We start from the raw sequence: 20,059 nt of genomic DNA, 5'->3' as shown, positions 1-20,059 counted from the left end.
ATTTTGAAGCTTTATAAAAACTGAAGCAATGGCCCCAATATTTACCGGGAGGGGAAGATCGTGAGTTGGGGGAGGGGGGGGCGTGCATCTGGAGATTGCGGGGAGGGTGTCCGATCGTGGCAGGTTAGCTTGGGAGGCTGGGGGAAGCATTCCTCCTCCTCTGGCCCACAAGCAGTGCTGGAAAAGCATTTACTTGCTGAATCTGGCCGTTGCTCCTCCCTTTAGTTGTCAGGTTTCTTGAGCCCTAGTAAACCCGGTGTAGGAATTGAGGGGGGGGGGGGGTTGGGGTTATTGCCTCTGGCCAGTCAGAAGTCTCTGAGCTGCTCCAGAGCCCCGTGTGATTTTGAATCGCTCCCCTTTCCTGGTTCTGACCACCGGACTTATTCAGCAGTGATGTAGACAGAAACGAGACTCTTGGTTGGGTGCACAACAGACCAGCATTTATTGAAATAAAAAGAAATAAATTGAAAACAATCAATACAGCACTCCTATGCTTAATACAATACTTATACTTAACAGTACACTTTTTACTTACTACAGCACTCTTTGGCTTAGTACAACACTCTTTTACTTAAATACAGCACTTTTAGTCTACTACAGCACTCTTTGCTTAGTACAACTCTCTTTTACTTAAATAGGGGAGGAGAAAACGGACACGAGGGAAAATGGACTAAAATTACAATTTAACAAAATTCCCTTTAATGCCGATCTAAGTTGCCTTGTAATGGGTCAGAAAATCTATGCTCACCAGTGAAACGCTTGCTCCGTGCCTCTGCGGTCTTCGATTCTTCACCACCCTGAAATGGAGATACCCCAGTGTTTAAAAGTAACTGCTGGTATTCCACTCCTTGGGCGGGCTGTTGAGCTGTTCTTCTGTAGGCAGACCACAGAGGCGAGGCGGCAGAGAGAGAGAGAGAGAGAGAGTGATGGCTTTCTGAGAAGCTATCTTTATACCCCATTTGGAGCTGAAATCTTCGCACCCAAATCCGGATGTATCTGGGCTATACAAAAGGGAATCGATCTGTCCCCATTCATTGTGATGGGTTTTTGAATGTATCCCCATTCATTGTGATGGGTTTTTGAATGTATCCCCATTCATTGTGATGGGTTTGGATAAAGCTGTCTCAGTTTGAAAACAAATGTCTGTTTCCTTAATTGCTGGGTAAACAGCCCTTAGAGGTTAGCGTAAACAAATCCATTGTCCCCAACTGCAAATGATTGGCAGTCTCAAGTGCTTAATTTTTTGTGTCAACATTGTAGAGCGTTCGTGTAAACAAAGTTCCTTTGTTCATGTTGACAGTCTCAAGCACTTAATCTTTTGAGTCAACATTGTAGCAGTTTCCCAAACCACATTTGATTGACAGTTTAAATACCTCATTACTTCAGAGGCTGGGTTTAAAAAAAAATCCTTTGTCAGCTATCTTTGATTTTCCTTTCCACATGCACACAGGCGGTGTTGTGTCTTTTGCCACGAGGCTGGACAGCCATGTTTGATTTTCCTTTTTCACATACACACAGGCTGCCTTTTCTGCTGCCACGAGGTCTGACAGCCATTTTTGATCCCTGGATTTTTAAAGGTATATTCTACCCAGGTATTCTTTAATCAAAAATAAATCTTTGGAGCTATAGAGATTTTTGAAATCCTTGCGAAACCCTACACCAGCCCGCATCTGTTAAACTTAAAAGTCTGTTAAAATCTGAGGCATACAGCCTCACTAAACAGAAGTTAAATTACTGACCCTCCTCTCGAGAGCAGGTGATTCACCCGCCCCGGTGAAACCTGAAGTAGGCACGTTCGCAGTGGGTTGGATCCTAGAGGGTTAAAATTACCCCATTTCCCCCTATAGCTACTTACTTTCATCCCTTTAAATCTGAGCCATTAGATATATCTAATGCCACTCCCCAATTGCCTAGTTGATAAAGCTATGCTTGATTTTTATGCTAATTATTCACTGAGCTATGCTGGCAGTCAGCTCAGTGAACTGTGCCCCAGTTTGGCGGACACCTTTTCCAGTTTAGATTTTTGCTGGTCTTAGAGAATTGCAAAGAGTAGCGAACCAAGATTCATAAAAGAAAAGAAACAGACGTAAATTATCAAGCTAATCATTTTATATAATATATATATTGTTCATTATAAAAAAGTACACAAAAATATTTTTCAACAATCAGTACAGCTTTCAGATCAAAATAGAAAGTGCGGATTGATGTAGTACAAACCCTTCTTTTGGATAAATGGTTACGTCTCTCCTGCTCAACAGAAGGTACCAAATTGTATTTAAACATTTGCAGAATATGCAACACAAAAATTATTTAACAAGTCAATAGTCGTATATAAAATTGTGCAACACAAATTGTCTTCACCAGTTTTAAAACTCTTGCGGAAAATAGTACACTGCAAGCAACTTTATCTCCATAGTAACGCTAATCTGCAAAAGTACTACAGTTCAAAAAGAGGGGAACTCAGCCTTACTTTTATTTAAATGTATATATTTATTTTACACAAAATGACCTCAGTCCAGTGGTCCGAGCCAAATGCTGCTGTAGAGGTCTAGTCTGTATATTGCAACCCCATCATTCAGCAACATCACAATCTTGACAACATTCCACGAGATTGACTCTTTTGGGGTCTATTCACACAACAAGTTTAGTATTTTCTATTTCACATCAGCGTCAAACTTGTACAATGTAAATCTGAAGTTAAAGCCCACCTGACTCTGGAGTGAAGTGGAGAGAGATTCCCTCCTCCAGGGATTTAGTCTGCATTTACACTACTGCGCTGACATGATGAGTATGCGCTCCCAGCAGGGAACTCTCCCATCAGGAGCACATTTTTTGGAAAACGCAGGCAGGATCCCCAAGACTTCGTCAAAGTCGAACCTTAAAACTGCTGCAAAGTGAAACCGCTCCACACCAATGCTACACTTGTATTATAATTATACCCTTGGATCCCACAGTACTGCTACTGACCCTGCCTGTAGCTTCTCTCCTTCTTTGGGAGCTGGGAAGGGGAGGAGAAAGACAAACTTAATGTTCTTTTAAAATTATTTATTTCAACTTACAAATTCCTTTGATGTATTTTCCGAAAAAGAAACCAGTTCTTTGTAAAATACAGATAGTACAGTCAGAGAAAGATAATTGAAAATATTTTCTTCAAGTGGTAAAGCAAAGCTGAAAACTTTATAAAGACAGGTTTATCTGGGTATTGTTTTGGAATGTACAGGGCTGCCTCAAACTACTGCTATCATCATCACAGTAAGCAAGAAAAAAAACTTGGTCATTGTACCTTTATACATTCGATAGCTCATATTGTTTGGTTTATTTTCAGATGCACAACCATGCACAGCAATTGTGATTTAAATAACAACACAATTCTAGGTGCTAGAAGCACCATCAAGTAATGTCAAAATATAAACAGCTTTCAGATTGTCAAAAAGGATCAACAAAGAAATAATAAAATGCAAAAAACACTGATATATACACAAAATCTAGCCCAACATGCATTGCATTTGCCAAGGATCACAAAAGCATTGAGGCAAGAGATGACACACAATTTGCACCAGCTTTAGTACCAAATGCTGCAACAACACCCAGACAGTTTCAAAATGACATTGCTGTTCAGCATTAAAAAAACACTGGGTGGAAATCATTTATATTTTTAACCATTGGAGCCTGTGGATAAGATGGTCAAGGAGCACCAGGTTATCCCTCACTGTTTCCCCATTCTAATCATTACACAATGTGTAAAACCTTGTACCCACTGGAGGACATGAACATAAATTTAAAAGAGCAACAATAATAAATGAACTTAAGGCAAACACACAAACAATCAAGGAGATTACTTAGTAACATGTTTGATGAAAACATTTAACGTTTACCCACTGGACATGCAACTTTCACTCAGTGGGCACCCCAATTTATCATTTTTGTTCTCCCTTTCCACCCCCCCCCCCCCCCCCAACAGGCCTATTTTCTCCACTCCTGATGGCGCCAACTAATGCTGAGAAATTGGTTTCATGGGCACTAGCAGTCTTCCTCTACCGCACCCAAGTGACCACAGGTAGCCATTTTCAATATGCAGCCTACACGTGCAAGTGTTGGCAGACTATTTTCACCGTGGAGGGCATCAGTTGAGCTCATTCCTGTTCTCATTGGAAATCCATGTGTATTTTCCAAGTCGGAGTGACTGGATAAGAACAATATTGGGAAACCTGATGGCCACTTGGGCCAATTATAGCACGTTACTCGCTGCCTGGCTCAGGTCAACTAACTCGGCACAGATCAAGGATTTAATCTGCGACCTTCTGGTTTCCATGACTTAGATCTGCATCCGCTGCTGCTTTTACCCAAAAGGCACCCAAATTTAGACACAAGATCCAAAATTGTTCATCTTATTGCTGGTATTGACACCAGATTTCTGCACCCTTTCTTGCAATCTAGGCACACAAAGAGAATTACAGAAAAACAAACATAATTCTACATTTTGTCACAGTCTGATTGACTTTTGCAATCTGAAAACAGAGGCATTTAGCCCAGGTAGTCGTAGTTTTGTGGAAGATTTTTAAAAAAATCAGTCCTACAGCTGTACTTTGTACTCCCAAGAGATTTTTTAATAATCTCCATTCAGATAAAAGGAATTATTGAATAAAGATGGAAACTACATGATTATTTGGATTAGTTCTAGCCTCAGAGCAGCTCAGTGAAGGATAAGAAATGGAAAATTGGAAACATAACTGACACTAGGAAAAGGAATTACCCAATGAGAAAACAAACAGAGCTTCGAAAATGCAGATTTCTAAACCTGAGCTGAACTGTATAAAAAGGGTATACCAGTGCACACATTATAATCCAACTCAACTGGCTGTTCAGGGATTAGCTCCAAATCCCTTGTTACACCAAGTCAACTGTTCTTAAATGTTAATCATGATTAGTGGAAGAGCAGTCACTTGAGGAGAAACAGTATTCAGCATTTCTCCAATTGCTATCACAGTCAGGTCGGCGGTCAGCAGGCAACAGGGCAGAAAGGATTGGCTAACGGCCAAAAATAAAGAAGCCAAACAAAGTAAAAGGCTTCAACAATATTTTACTGCAATATCGTCACAAAAGCAGCAGAAGCTCCAATGCTGCAAAAAAACAGCTATACCTCAGTTTTGAAATGCAGAAGTTGGGATATTTCAAATCTGCTTTTCTGTTTTGGTCCTCATTCCCTAAGTTTAAAAAAAAAGTCCAAGTCTGACCAGCAGATGAGTGAAGAAGCAAGGTTGTGTACAGGTGACAGCACAAGAGGAGCAGGACACAAGTTTGTAGAATTGATTCTCTGTTTGCGAGAAGTGTTCCAACAGGCAGAGATTCGACACTTTCATACTGGCATGGGGGGCAGTCTCACTCACTCAAGGAATAGGTGGAGGCTTATTTGCAGGTCACCTGATTTGTTGGCGAATAGAAATTTATGAAAAAAGGATATGAGTAAACTATAAAATCCATTTTGGGGGGTGAATACTACCCTTCGCAGGACACATTTGAATAAATGTGTTGCACTTGAATTTTAATGAGAGCTTCAAAATCTGAAAATCCTGACTGAAATCCAATTTAGCAGACATGAAGCATTTTGAAAATCTCTCTTACAGAAATTGGAATCAAGTGTAAAATGCACCTTTCTGGAAAACTTGCATTAAATTATGGATAAGTGACAGTTAGAGGAACAGTGCTGATAAATGAGCCCGAACCATGACATGTCAAGTTTCAACTACAGCTATATTACTACAGCGTCTAGTTCTTTGCTTGCCCTGATTCAATGTCAAAGATTTGGATCAACACTCTTGACGTAAAAAAGAGAATTTTCAAGAAACTAATTTGAAATGAAAGCATTAATGTTTTAAGGAGTGTGCTGAAATTTCTGTCTTCAGGACAGGACATGCAGCTTTTCCAATGTGTGGAAACTCGAGACATAAAAGATTTTCAAGTGTAAATTATACATTTACATAAAATATTTAAAAGGCTTCCTCGTGTGTGTCTACATTGCTGTAGTTGTACTTTCTCAAGTAACCTCAGGAACCCTTCCAAACACATACACACACACAGATATACAGATACAATCTATTACAAACAATGAACAAAAAGTCAGAGCAATCATTTGTAAAGGATAACAGATTTGATAAGTATCTGCAGCAACATGGGTCTTCAATTGATAAATTATGTATTTGATAATTAAGCATTTCGGTGGACATACATTATATTCATCTCCTTGCGTGGTTATTTCTTTTGTATGTCCTGAAGACTTTTCTTATCCATGTCTCATAGTATGACACCCTCACAAAAATCCCAGGACGTTTTGGTTTTGCACAGCCTCGGCCAGGAATTATGACACCTTGCAGTAAATTCTGGCCACCTTCTTCACAGACCAGAGGGCCACCATAATCTCTCTGCAAAGCAAAAAACCACAAACCAAAATACAAGTAATTACAAAAGAACATATCGTCAGCATCAGTTTATTGCATTTATTTTCTGTCCTGACATCTGGAGATGATATTTAGCCTTCTTTATGAAATAAAAACGATTTATTTGGGAATAGCTAAAGTTCTGTGCGCACAGTATAAGATTAATAATGCAATTTAAAGATCGCAATTAATGCAACCAAAAATAGCCAAGTTCTGAAAGCTATTTGATTCCGAGCCAAAGAGGGGAAAATAACACTTATTAAAATATTTATGTTCAGGCTCTATGAAAAGAATCCCAGATGCAATAAAAAGTTATTGGGATTTTACAGTGAAGGTTAATGAAATGTGCAAAGGGAGCAAGCAAGTTTCAAAGTGTGGACACCTCTGCAATAAATACTCCCAATTACTCCAAAAGAAATCAATCATTTAAGGAGGTGGTACTACCATTATTCCACCTGTACTAAAAGCTGGGATTTTAATATCCTTTTGCTTTTATCAATTTTATTGACTTTGAACAGTCAGGTCTAATGATAGAGAAATGAGTTTGGTTTAGGCCAACTATGCCTGATGGAGAGGGAAAGCAAAGCAATTAATCCGCAGTCACGCCGCGTGGTTGCTGGTGATGCAACTCCATCTTTTGCACTGCACTGATGGGAAAGGTAAAGAGCTGGCTTAGCACAAATTTGGCAATTTGGCTAGAGTAGAAAGCTGGCAAGACCACCTACTTCAGGCAGCCAGCTTTTCAAAACCATGGAGCATTGCAATTTAATTTCTAATTACCAAAAAAAGCTATTCATCATCACTGAAAAGAATCAATTATTTCACCAGCTCTTTTCAGGTAGACAGAGGCTGGGGAACAGTACTCTATGCAGTTCGGACTTCAAACTGGCAGAGCCTTGTTCCCCTCCCCCCGCGCCCCCAAAAATGTTAACAGTCAGTGCGTTCCACCACTTCTCGCTCACACCACATCGCTATGTTGCGGTATATACGAGCAGAATAGAACACAATTAAGATAGGAGTAAAAGACTGCATCAGCGGATGTTGATTCAGCTCCTGATATTGTCTGGCACAGTAACAGCCACACCTCCCAATTCCATGTATTAGCAGCGCTCAGTTTAATCAAAAATTAGCTTTAATTTTTAGAAAGGGGAGTTGCAAAGTGAACAGTGTTTAAAACTAAAGGCTAACAAGACTAAGCAGTTAATATTAGTGTACTTCATTGGCTGTGAAGCGCTTTGGGACGTCCGGTGTTCGTGAAAGGCGCTATATAAATGCAAGTTTTTCTTTTTCTTTTTATATTGCCAATTTTATAGCAAACTGTTGACAAGAGGGAAGATGAGGCATGCACAAAACATTCTCCTGCATTTAGATTCTAGGTGGTTTCCAGATTTATGATTTTAAAGTTCTGCTAAAATGATCCTACTCCATCAATGCAGTGTACAGAAGATTGCTACTTTCAATCAGAACATTAATCTCAGCAGCGTTTCATTCTACCCCCCAGCGTCACCCCCCCACCCCCCACTTTGCAACAGGCACCAACAGAAAACCTCTCCTCTGCCCCATAACTAAATATATGATAATGAATTGCACTTCTGGGGTAGTTATTATAGTTGAGGGGGAAATGATGACAGCTGCTAAAAACTGGTCTTTCTTTCACTCAAGTTCATCTAGTATAAACAATTAATGGTTTATTGTACATCGTGCTCCGAGTGTAAGATGCACACAGACTCAGAATAGTGAGGAGCGTTACTGAAATTACTATGTTTTATCAGGGGGTCAGTAAGGTCTCTCGATAGAGACACTATTTCTCTCATGGAGTTCCTAAATGGACTCTATAGCCTCTTAATATCAATTCCAAGATATCTCACTAAATACATTTTTTAAGTATATAAATTATACATAAAATTAGATTCATACCAATTATTTTAGATAGATATGTAGGATCTGGAGCTAGCATTTCAAACACAGGTCTAAGACCTGACACTCAGCTTGCTGTTGTTCAACAATCTTTCATCTCTTGATCAACACTAATGCACAAGCAACTCACAGATATATAAAGCTCACACTGCTCTGCATAAATTCGTTAAACTACGAAAAACTGCAAATCAGGGGTAATATTTCATCTTAATGTTAACAAAAACAAGTCAGTATGAGTATACAGCACACTGCCCTGCTTTAAACTTGCACTGACCTTCGCCAACATTAATGAGTGAAGGAAAACATGGCCCTCATTTCCTAAAAATACCAGTTGTACCAACAGCATATGTGATAATGGGCAACGTGCTGCTCATTACTCGCGCTAGGCAAGCTCCACAATGCAACAAACAGCACGCTATTTCTTCCCAGCACGTATTTATTTTAGGATTTCCGCTTTACCAATTAAATGCGTCAGGACAGGCTTTTTCCTGCAGGTACACCAGGTTAACTTTTAACAGATTAACCAAAGCATTAGCTATCTCGTGGTTTTTTTCTTTAATACTGTGTGGCATTTGTTATGATGACAAGGAAGGTGTGATGAACCTTTATAAAACACTACTTTGGCCACAACTGGAGTATTGTGTCCAATTCTGGGTACCGCACTTTAGAAAGAATGTGAAGGCCTTAGAAGGTGCAGAAAAGATTTAAAAGAATGGTTCCAGGGATGAGGGACTTCAGTTATATGGATAGGCTGGAGAAGCTGGGGTTGTTCTCCTTAGAGCAGAGGAGACTTTTAAAAAAAAAATTTATTCATTGATGGGATGTGGGCGTCGCTGGCTGGCTAGGCCTGCATTTAGTGCCCATCCCTAATTGCCCTTGAGAAGATGGTGGTGAGCCGCCTTCTTGAATCGCTGCAGTCCATATGGTGTAGGTACACCCACAATGCTGTTAAGAAGGGAGTTCCAGGATTTTGGCCCAGCGACAGTGAAGGAACAGCGATACAGGTCCAAGTCAGGATGGTGTGTGGGTTGGAGGGGAACTTGTAGGTGGTGATGTTCCCATGCGTCTGCTGCCCTTGTGGTAGAGGTCGCGGGTTTGGAAGGTGCTGTTGAAGGAGCTTTGGCGAGTTACTGCAGTGCATCTTGTAGATGGTACACACTGCAGCCACAGTGCGCCGGTGGTGGAGGGAGTGAATGTTGAAGGTGGATGGAGTGCCAATCAAGCGGGCTGCTTTATCCTGAATGGTGTCGAGCTTCTTGAGTGTTGTTGGAGCTGCACTCATCCAGGCAAGTGGAGAGTATTCCATCACACTCCTGACTTGTGCCTTGTAGATGGTGGAAAGGCTTTGGGGAGTCAGGAGGTGAGACACTCGCCGCAGAATTCCCAGCCTCTGGCCTGCTCTTGTAGCCACAGTATTTATATGGCTGGTCCAGTTCAGTTTTTGATCAATGGTAACCCCCAGGATGTTGATAGTGGGGGATTCAGCGATGGTAATGCCATTGAATGTCAAGGGGAGATGGTTAGAGTCTCGCTTGTTGGAGATGGTCATTGCCTGGCACTTGTGTGGTGCGAATGTTACTTGCCACTTATCAGCCCAAGTCTGAATGTTGTCCAGGTCTTGCTGCATATGGACACGGACTGCGTCAGTATCTGACAAGTCTCGAATGGTGCTGAACAGTGTGCAATCATCAGCAAATATCCCCACTTCTGACCTTATGATAGAGGTGTTCAAAATCATGAGGGGTCTGGACAGAGTAGATAGAGAGAAACTGTTCCCATTGGCGGAAGGGCTGAGAACCAGAGGACACAGATTTAAGATGATTGGCAGAAGAACCAAAGGCGACATGAAGAAAAAAAATTTACGCAGTGAGTGGTTAGGATCTGGAATGCACTGCCTGAAAGGGTGGTGGAGGCAGACTCAATCATGGCTTCCAAAAGGGAATTGGATAAGTACCTGAAGGAAAAAAAATTGCAGGGTTACGGGGAAAGGGCGGAGGAGTGGGACTAGCTGAAGTGCTCTTGCAGAGAAATGGCACGGGCTCGACGGGCCAAATGGCCTCTTACTGCGCTGTAACAATTCTATGACTGATTCTATGATTTGACAGTTTGACAAAAAGCACACACTTGCCTTTAAGTTCTTTGTCCTTTTAAATGTTTCTCTTACCTCACATGTACCAACAGTCCCCTTTTCATCTCCCGCACAGATTTCAGATTCATTAATTTGGATTTTTCCTTGATGGTACTCATTGCATTTCTTATTCCCAACTATAGGGATCTGGGCTACTTTTAGTTCACCTTCATAGCCAGTACCTAAAAGAGAAAAGTTAAAAACAAAGTTTAAAATAGCTTGCCACATGCTAGATATGTACGACTATTTATACAAAAGTATTGGAACAGCCGAGGAAATGCTGGCAATTAAGATATTAATTTATCAACCAGCCTGAGGCAGGGAAGAGAAGGAATCTCCTCCAACAGCCAGTCAATAATACTAATGCATAGTTCCTTGCATTGAGCAGAGATCCACAGTGAAGGCATGAAACAGAACAGTATACTGGGAACTAGAATATTTTCCCCTCAACGTTTGTTCATGATCATCTCCGGAGGCAGAAATAGGATTGGAAACCGCAGGGTGCTCAATATGGGGATGGGTCAGCAGGGTGGTGCTCCAGCATACGGTGCTAGGATGCAGGTTTATGCCTCCAGGTGCATGAACTGAGGCTTCCTTTTAAGAGAAATGCAAAGTGGAATCTATGGTCCTGATTTTAACAGCCGCAACCTGGCAGAGCCCAGGCTAGGGAGGGGGGCAGTTAAAATAAATTACCCCCACTGATCCCACTGTGTCTCCATAGTAACCTGCTCTTTTGAGCAGGAAAACCCACAGGAAGGAAGTGGGGTCCTGCTTTAAATGTCTTCAGGACCCGGTCTGGAATATCAACCAAAGATCTGAGGCAGTGTCGGCTTCCCCGACAGGCAAAACCTGCCGGGAGCCGGATCCAGGGCCGGAAGAGGCCCCGAGGTAAGTATTACATTTATTGTTCATGGTTTCTGGTGGGTTAGGAGTTCTCTTCCAGGCTTCATAAGGAAGCCTTGGGCAACCCTTGAACCAGGCTACCGCTTTCCCGATCGTGGCCCCCACCCAAACTGATCACAGCCCCAAACTATCAGCCCCCTCGCTCCCCTGCTGATCGTGGCCCCCAAGCCAGGAACCCCAATAACTGCCGGGGACTGTTTAACAATCTGGCCAGCTCTCAGGTGGGAGGCTGCAGCATTTTATTTAATCGCGATCCCCAGCCTTGCGGGTTCTTCGCCCGATTACGACCTCCCCCGCACCGTGCCCGGCAATATCGGGGCCTACGTGTATTGTCCATAATGGGATCATCAAGGGGGGGGGGGGGGGGGGTGGGCAGAGGTGGAGAAAAAGAGGAAGTGGGAGTAGGAAATGCAAGCCACACTGGCATACTCTTACAGCACCTGTTAGTTCAGCAGCAGCATTGACAAGGGATTAGGAGTTGGCCAATTCCCTGCTTTCTGGGCTGGAAAAAAAGCAATAAACTTTTGGCCAAAGTAGTCGAAGCCATTTGTAGGAGCAGGGCCTCTGTGAAAATTGGTTTTATTTTGTGAATAGATAGTGTAAACCGTTGAAGAATTTTGATTAGTTAGGGCAGGTGAGGCTTCTCGACTGCATGCCAACGCCACCCTCAGCTTACTCGAAAGTGCACGAGTGTATGCAAAATGTTCTTAGTGCTTCGTGTGTTATTAGTACTGAAGTGGAATTAACACATTGCAACGTATATAGGGGTATTGTTTCCGCTTTGGGTGTAATTGGGAAATTGTGCCGAAAACATACTTGAAATTGCACTGGTTAGGTTAGGCCTCAAGTTTCCACTAAAATTGATTTGCATAATCACAAACTTAAAATCTTCAATGAACCAGTGTAATCGGGCAGCGTAATAGAACGTAATCATACTAGTTTTATTGGTGTACACCAGTCAGTTTCTTAATAAATTAAATGGTCCGGATATTCCGATCCCTACGGGTGTGTACCCACCCGTAGGGACAACGGAAATGTCGGTTTTAGGCATGCACTGCGCATGCGCTGGAAACCGGCATTTCCGATCTGTCAAGAAAGCTCTTGACAGATCCTCCGGCTGCCCTGGAGAAGGGCCTCTGCGGGCGGATAGTTCCACTTTTTGGAGACCCTCCGCCCGCAGAAAACACTTACAATTCTTACGCCTGGTAAAAGCATAGGCGTAAAGCCTGCTTTTACCAGGATAAGAGTTGAAAAATGTTTTTTTTTTTTTTTAATTTCCACTGATTTATCATTTAAAAATACTTTAAAGAAAGGTAAGTTTATTTTTAGCCCCATAAAGAACTTTAATTACTTTTTTCAAAAATTAAATTTTTTGTTTAAAATAGTTAATTTATGTAATTTCAAGTCATTTAAAAAATATGCTTTTAAAAAATGTAATTGAAGTTTTACTATGTTTTGGGGGTGATCTCCATTCATATATTTGACAGGTCTTCCTGTCAAATGTATGAAGGGAGATTCCCTTCTTTGATTGGCTCCCCATGGCCCAGGGACGCTGCAAACTACTTGCGCCTCTGGGATACGTGGGCCCTGCGCACCGGCAGTTTGGAGAGGCCCATTAGCGGAATTGTGCGCCTCCCGGGTGCCCTCAGGTAAGGGCGCAGATTTTTCCAGCTCGCAGCCCTCCGCCCACGGGAGGCCTGTGATCGGAATATCTGGGCCAATATGTTTTGATATGAAAAACTTTTAAAACGTGCCTACTAGTGTGTGTGTGTGTCTAAGAATATGAGCTCAATTTGAAGAGTCTTCCTGAACCAGCGCAATTCCAACCAGTTTTGTGGCCTTGAATCTCGAACCAGTGTAAAAGATTGCAGAAAACACAAACGCAGGTGGTTTTGGGGCATAACTCAAGTTTAAAATTCTACAATCTTTTGTGCTGGTTTGACAGATTCTGCCTGGATTGCGCTGATATAACTAACGGAAACTCAAAGCCAGTGTTCTCATCCTGCCTCTACTCCGAAATTTGCGGTCCGGATGACGGCGAATTGGCAGCATTCGGCATCATTCCGCCTTTGAAACTGACCGCAACTTTGGGATTTGGGTCAGTTGCAGTCTGTCATTCACAGCTCCAACACAGGCTGCTAAAGAGAACGCGCTGGACTCCCACGTGACAGGGCAAATTTACCCTCAGTAGGTTTTATGAATCAAAACCAAGGGGGCCCGCGTTTGGGTGAATTTAAATGATCCAACACATCACCCAGACTGGAAAATATCTCGGAAGTATTCGCCTCCTCCCAAATGTTAAAACCTTGATTATTTACCTTTGGTTTCCCCCCATCCAGAAATATTACAGTTGACACCTTCATGTGTTACACATCCAGGCAGAGGCAGTTTGATCCAGTGGACGTAATCGGTTGATTTTATTGGTCTGGAAATAAAAAAAACAGATTAAACCATAAAACTGCCAAGAAAGGCTGTGCACGTTCAAGTTCCAAATTAATAACATTCTAAAAAAATACCAGGAGTCAATAGATAGTCTGAGCACATTTCCAATTCTAAATGTGGATTGATTAAATTCTCTTTTTTTTTTTTTAAATTTTTTAAATATCGGTCTTTGTAATTTTCTGCCAGGTGTTTTCCACCCCCCCCGCCCCCACAGTAGGAACCAGATGATGCAGCAGATTTCAGCATCGACCTTTTACCTCTGCGACTATCCTTTCAAATCAGCCAAAGCGGACGGGATGGACGTTTTCCGACACTGGCAAGGGCTGTTTTCAATCAGCTTTCTCGTGGTTGCCGTGCAACACAACTAAACTGCCTTCAATCTGCCAATAAATGGCACTGAATTAGCGCTCTCCCTTAAAGAGAGAGAGAGAGAGAGAGAGAGAGAGAGAGAGAGGGGACAACATATAATCCCCAAAAAATTCAAGACAGAAAGCCCGGACAAGGGTTCAGTGCAATATGCGAGATCCAAATCAGTTTCTGGTTTGCTTCACTTCACTTCATTAAACACGCTGTTCTACAGCACTCTCATGAACACAACTTCATAAAATGACAGAACCGTGTGGGGGCAATTTTTGTTTCAGGCACTGATTGAGCGGGCTGTGGATGAGGGGTCCGCTCACCCCACCTGATACAATCGGCGGGAGACCTGATCAATTTCCATGGTTGAGACTCGTTATCATCGAATCGGTGAGCTTCCAGCACCAACTGTGCTCCTTATAGGGCGGGCGGGAGATCCAGTGGAATGGCCAATCTTAATGGGCCAGCAGCGGCACCTTCAAAGGTGAGGGTTGGAAGTGTCGCGAGTGAAAGGCAGCAGCAGTTTATAGTTGCAGGGCACGTTACTGCAGGGCCTACAGAAGCAAGGAGATCAAATATTGGAAGTCTTTAAGGCGAGTGCTGTAAAAAAATGTTAACCAGACCTGCTTCCAGCTTTCTGTTTCTGCAGCTAAGGATCCCTTTAAATACAGCTGGAAATAGCTGCCTACTGACTTGTAATGCTATGGTTTGTGGGCAGGTTAAAGCACTGCCGGTAGAGACAAAAATGGCATTGGGGTCTTGATTGTGTCATTTGCGACCCCGAGTTGCATAAACTAATGAGGCCCCTGCCTGTTCCTGGTGAAAGCTCTAGCCACCTAAATCGAGGTCCATCCGAAAATCGGAACAGGCAGAGAAGTTGGCGGGTCAACCCTCCATGCAATTTTGGTCCTGCTACTGCCCCATTTTTAGGCATAACTGGGGTGGAAGACGAAAATTGCTCCCTATATGCTTACAGTACAGAAGACGACCATTTGGCCCATCGTGTCCATGCTGGAGCAGTCCAAGACGAATCCCACTGCTCTGCTCCCTCCCCATAGCCTTCTAACATGCTCTGCTTCAAGTATTTATCCAGTTTTCCCTTAAAAATGGTTCAGTGCTCTCCGGCTCAACCATTCCCTGTGGCAAATCATTCCAAGCTCCATCAACTCACTTATAAAGACATTTCTGGAAATAGCAGTAATGAAAACTCAAATATTTGAACTGAAGCCAGGAGCAGAAAAATAAATGGGCACAAGTATTGCACACGTTGACACCTGGATGCACGTGTAAAAGACTCGGGGGGGGGGAAATTCGGTTGCTTCGCTCCTCCCGTGGGCGCAAAGCAACTAGCGACCAGACGCGGCGCCGCCAACGCCTCCCACGAAATTCAGCGGGAGGTTAACGGCGACAGTAACCATTAGCGCCCCGCGGCACTGCGCCACCAGTGATAACGTCATCACCGTGCGCAGCGCCCCTCTTGCACACCAGCAGCAATCTTCGGTTGCGCCCCCTGACTTACCGCCAGACACTATGGGCTGGATTTTCATTCAGGGGACGTGATGTAAGTGGGACTACAACTTTCGGGGTTGTTGTCCCGCCTCTATCGAGATGTGGCCAATCCACGTGATTTTAACTTGATTGACCTTGTTGGCCAATTAAGGGCCACCCGGCAACAGGTGACATCACAGACTGAAATTTCATCTGTCAAGAGGTTTTGACAGATGAAATATCAGTGTTTGAAAGCTCTTTGAAGCTGTAAAACACTGAGTCTTACTTCTAACACGAGTCCTTCTCCACAGACTTGGTTAGAAATCTCTCCTGCACAGAAAGCTGAAGGCTGTCACTTTTGACAATTCGCAGCCATTCTGCTTTCTGTGCCGGTGAAATGAGGGACTCCCTAGACCTAAAGGAAGGCTGTAAAGGTAAGAAAAGGTAATTTAAACTTCTTTAATCACTTTAGACACACCAAACACACTTACCTTTGCACTCATGCACACATCACTCACCTGAACACAGACATCTTCAACCCGACGGCCCGCCTCCTCTAACTTGGCGTGGTTTGGAGCCGTCGGGAATCCCACACTTCAACCTTAAAAATAGGGATTAGGCTAAAAACTGCCTGTTAACTACCCGTTAACAGGCAGTTAACTGGCACTAATCCCCTTCCCTCCTCGGGGAGGCGGGTCCCAGTGCAGAGCGGGTACCCACCTCCTTTGAAATTGGCATGGAGGGGGGTTGGGGGCAGGATGATGTCGGGACCCTCGATTTCGGGATTTTAACCCCACCCCCCCCCATGCCTCCAATCCCGCCGCCACGGCCCAATGAAAATCCTGCCCTATGTCCGACGGGGTCAGGGGGGCCTACCTGCGGCCGGGGCGGTGTTAATTAAAGGCGAGGTGCCAGGCGGCCATTTTTGTTGCTGGCCGCCTGCCAGCACCTGCCCGCTTTGCCATCTCCGGCCTTCTGTGGAGCCCCCTCGCGGAGTGCCGGCTGCGCTCCGTGAGCCCTGCACTTCAAGTGCCGGACTCTTTTGCCGGCACTCCCGATCCCCGGGGGCCCAGCTGGGCCCTGGGTCGCGCTGCGCAAGGCCCCTCCCCTTTAAGAAGCGGAGGAAGGCCTGCAGTACCGCGGCACGTAGCGCCACGATATTCCCTCCCAGCACCCCAAGAGGGCCCCAGTAGCGTCCTACTTCCCTCTTGGGGCGCTACCATTCAATTTCGGCCGCGGGGCACTAATTTTTTCAGGGCACTAAAAGTAGTGCCCCGGCGAAGTTAGTGCCCCAAAGGGGGCATGACTCAATTCTTCCCCCTCATAACCTTATCCATACAGCACTCAGGAATCAAACAGACATCATACTGTGAAAGTGGTACAAAATTGAATAATAGTAACTGATTAAAATGGATTTTGGCCTAGATGCTTTGCTATAGGATGTTAAAGTGACAAACCTGCTCAATTTCAACATCACAAGATTGGATCCTTCTGGTCCGCAGACAAGCTGAGATATCTCCCTTACTTGCTTATGGGCTTCCTCACTTTTGTCATCTTTCAGAATTCCCATCACAGCTTCATATCCTCTCAAATCTGGTTTACTAAAACCAAAAACACATGCATCAATTAGACGGGCTCTTCGCATGGTGCCTATCTTCAGCCTAAATTTACAACAAGCTGGAAGCACAGAAGTCTACCAATGACTACAAGTCTATAAAATATCAACATACTACAAATCTGTATGGGTAGAATTGAGAAATACTAAGGGGAAAAAACATTAGTGGGAGTGGTATATAGACCTCCAAACAGTAAGGCGGAGGTTGGGGATGGCATTAAAAGGGAAATTAAAGAAGCGTGCAATAAGGGCACAGCAGTCATCATGGGTGACTTTAATCTACATATAGATTGGGCTAACCAAATTGGTAACAATACTGTGGAGGAGGAATTCCTGGAGTGTTTACGGGATGGTTTCCTGGACCAATATGTCGAGGAACCAACCAGAGATCAGGCCATCTTAGACTGGGTATTATGTAACGAGAAAGGATTAATTAGCAATCTTGTTGTACGAGGCCCCTTGGGTCGGAGCGATCATAATATGATCGAATTCTTCATGAAGATGGAGAATGAAGTAGTTGACTCAGAAACAAGGGTCCTCAATTTAAATAAAGGAAACTACGATGGTCTGAGGAGCGAGTTGGGTAGGATTGATTGGGGAATGCCACTCAAAGGGGTGACGGTGGATAGGCAATGGCAAACATTCAAAGACCGAATGGATGAACTACAGAAGTTGTTCATCCCAGTTTGGCATAAAAATAAAACAAAAAAAGGTGACTCAACCGTGGGTAACAAGGGAAATTAGGGATAGCATAAGATCCAAGGAGAGGACATACAAATTGGCCAGAAAAAGCAATAATCCTGAGGATTGGGAGCAGTTCAGGATTCAACAAAGGAGGACAAAGGGATTAAATAAGAAAAGGGAAAATAGAATATGAGAGTAAGCTTGCATGGAACATAAAAACTGACTGTAAAAGCTTTTATAGATATGTGAAGAGAAAAAGATTGGTGAAGTCAAGCGGAGGTCCCTTGAAGTCAGAATCGGGGAAATTTATAATGGGGAACATAGAAATGGCAGACCAACTAAATACATATTTTGGTTCTGTCTTCACAAAAGGAGGACACAAATAACCTCCCAGAAATACCGGGGAACATAGGGTCTGATGAAAGGGTGGAACTGAAAGAAATCAGTATTTGTAGGGAAATGGTGTTAGGGAAATTGGTAATCTACATCCCAGGGTACTTAAGGAAGTGGCCCTAGAAATAGTAGATGCATTGCTGGTCATCTTCCAGAACTCGATAGACTCTGGAACAGTACCCATGGATTGGAGGGTAGCTAGTGTTACCCCACTATTCAAAAAAGGTGGTAGAGAAAAAGCAGGGAATTATAGACCGGTAAGCCTGACATCGGTAGTGGGGAAAATGCTAGAGTCTATTATAAAGGATGTAATAGCAGAGCACTTGGAAAGCAGTGACAGAATCGGACAAAGTCAACATGGATTTACAAAAGGTAAATCATGCTTGACTAATCTACTGGAATTTTTTGAGGATGTAACTGGTAAAATAGAGAAGGGAGAACCAGTGGATGTGGTGTATTTGGACTTTCAGAAGGCTTTCGATAAGGTCCCACATAAGAGATTAGCGTGCAAAATTAAGGCACATGGGATTGGGGGCAAGGTATTGACTTGGATAGAGAACTGGTTGGCGGACAGAAAGCAAAGAGTTGGAATAAATGGGTCGTTTTCAGAGTGGCAGGCAGTGACTAGTGGGGTACCGCAAGGATCGGTCCTAGGACCCCAGCTGTTCACAATATATATTAATGATCTGGATGAGGGAATTGGATGTAATATCTCCAACTTTGCAGACAACACAAAGCTGGGTGGAAGGGTATGCTGCGAGGAGGATGTCATGAAACTCCAGTGCGATTTGGACAGGTTAGGTGATTGTAGTGCATTTGCCATGTTTCTGCCCAATGTGGATAAATGTGAGGTTATCCACTTTGGTGGCAAAAACAGGAAGGCACATTATTATTTGAATGGCAATGGATTGGGAGAAGGGGATGTGCAAAGAGACCTGGGTGTTCTTGTGCACCAGTCGCTGAAGGTAAGCATGCAGGTGCAGCAGGTGGTTAAGAAGGCAAATGGTATGTTGGCCTTCGTAGCAAGAGGGTTCGAGTACAGGAACAAGGGTGTCTTGCTACAGTTGTACAGGGCCTTGGTGAGACCGCACCTTGAGTATTGTGTGCAGTTTTGGTCGCCTTATCTGAGGAAGGACGTTCTTGCCATGGAAGGAGTGCAGCGAAGATTCACCAGGCTGATACCTGGGATGGCAGGAATGATGTATGAGGAGAGATTGTGTTGATTGGGCTTATACTCACTGGAGTTTAGAAGATTGAGAGGGGATCTCATCGAAACCTATAAAATTCTTGGACAGACTAGATGCTGGAAGGATGTTCCCGATGGTCGGGGAGTCCAGAACCAGGGGTCATAGTCTAAGGATAAGGGGTAGGACATTTCGGACTGAAATGAGGAGGAATTTCTTCACCCAGAGAGTGGTGAACCTGTGGAATTCTCTGCCACAGAGGGCGGTGGAGGCCAGTTCATTAAATATATTCAAGAAAGAGTTGGATATATTTCTTAAGGCTAAAGGGATCAAGGGATATGGGGAGAAGGCAGGGACAGGGTACTGAATTTGAATGATCAGCCATGATCTCATTGAATGGCGGAGCAGGCTCGAAGGGCCGAATGGCCTACTCCTGCTCCTATCTTCTATGTTTCTATGTAACAGTCTGAAAAGGTAAGTGAATAGGAGAAAGCCTGATTATTTTCCAAATTAA

General features: G+C 43.5%; 1 protein-coding gene across 2 annotated transcripts in view; it reads right to left on the bottom strand.

Annotated features, from left to right (window-relative positions):
• Positions 1–418: 418 nt before the first annotated feature.
• The window catches only part of LOC147105724 (hepatocyte growth factor-like), a 55,243-nt gene continuing 35,602 nt past the window's right edge, over positions 419–20,059 (bottom strand). For both annotated transcript variants that reach the window (XM_086010360.1, XM_086010361.1), the window contains 4 exons: positions 17,127–17,270; positions 13,701–13,807; positions 10,516–10,661; positions 419–6,419 (listed from right to left, as the gene is read on the bottom strand). In XM_086010360.1, the coding sequence (XP_085866486.1) occupies positions 6,234–6,419; positions 10,516–10,661; positions 13,701–13,807; positions 17,127–17,270 (583 nt within the window). In that variant the 3' untranslated portion in view covers positions 419–6,233. The remainder of the gene's footprint in view (positions 6,420–10,515; positions 10,662–13,700; positions 13,808–17,126; positions 17,271–20,059) is intronic.

Source organism: Somniosus microcephalus, chromosome 17, assembly GCF_052327205.1.
Source record: "Somniosus microcephalus isolate GS21.2 chromosome 17, FLI_Smic_1.0, whole genome shotgun sequence".
NCBI lineage: Eukaryota > Metazoa > Chordata > Chondrichthyes > Squaliformes > Somniosidae > Somniosus > Somniosus microcephalus.
Note: the sequence above shows the minus strand (reverse complement) of the source record. Positions and strands in the feature narration are given on the sequence as shown.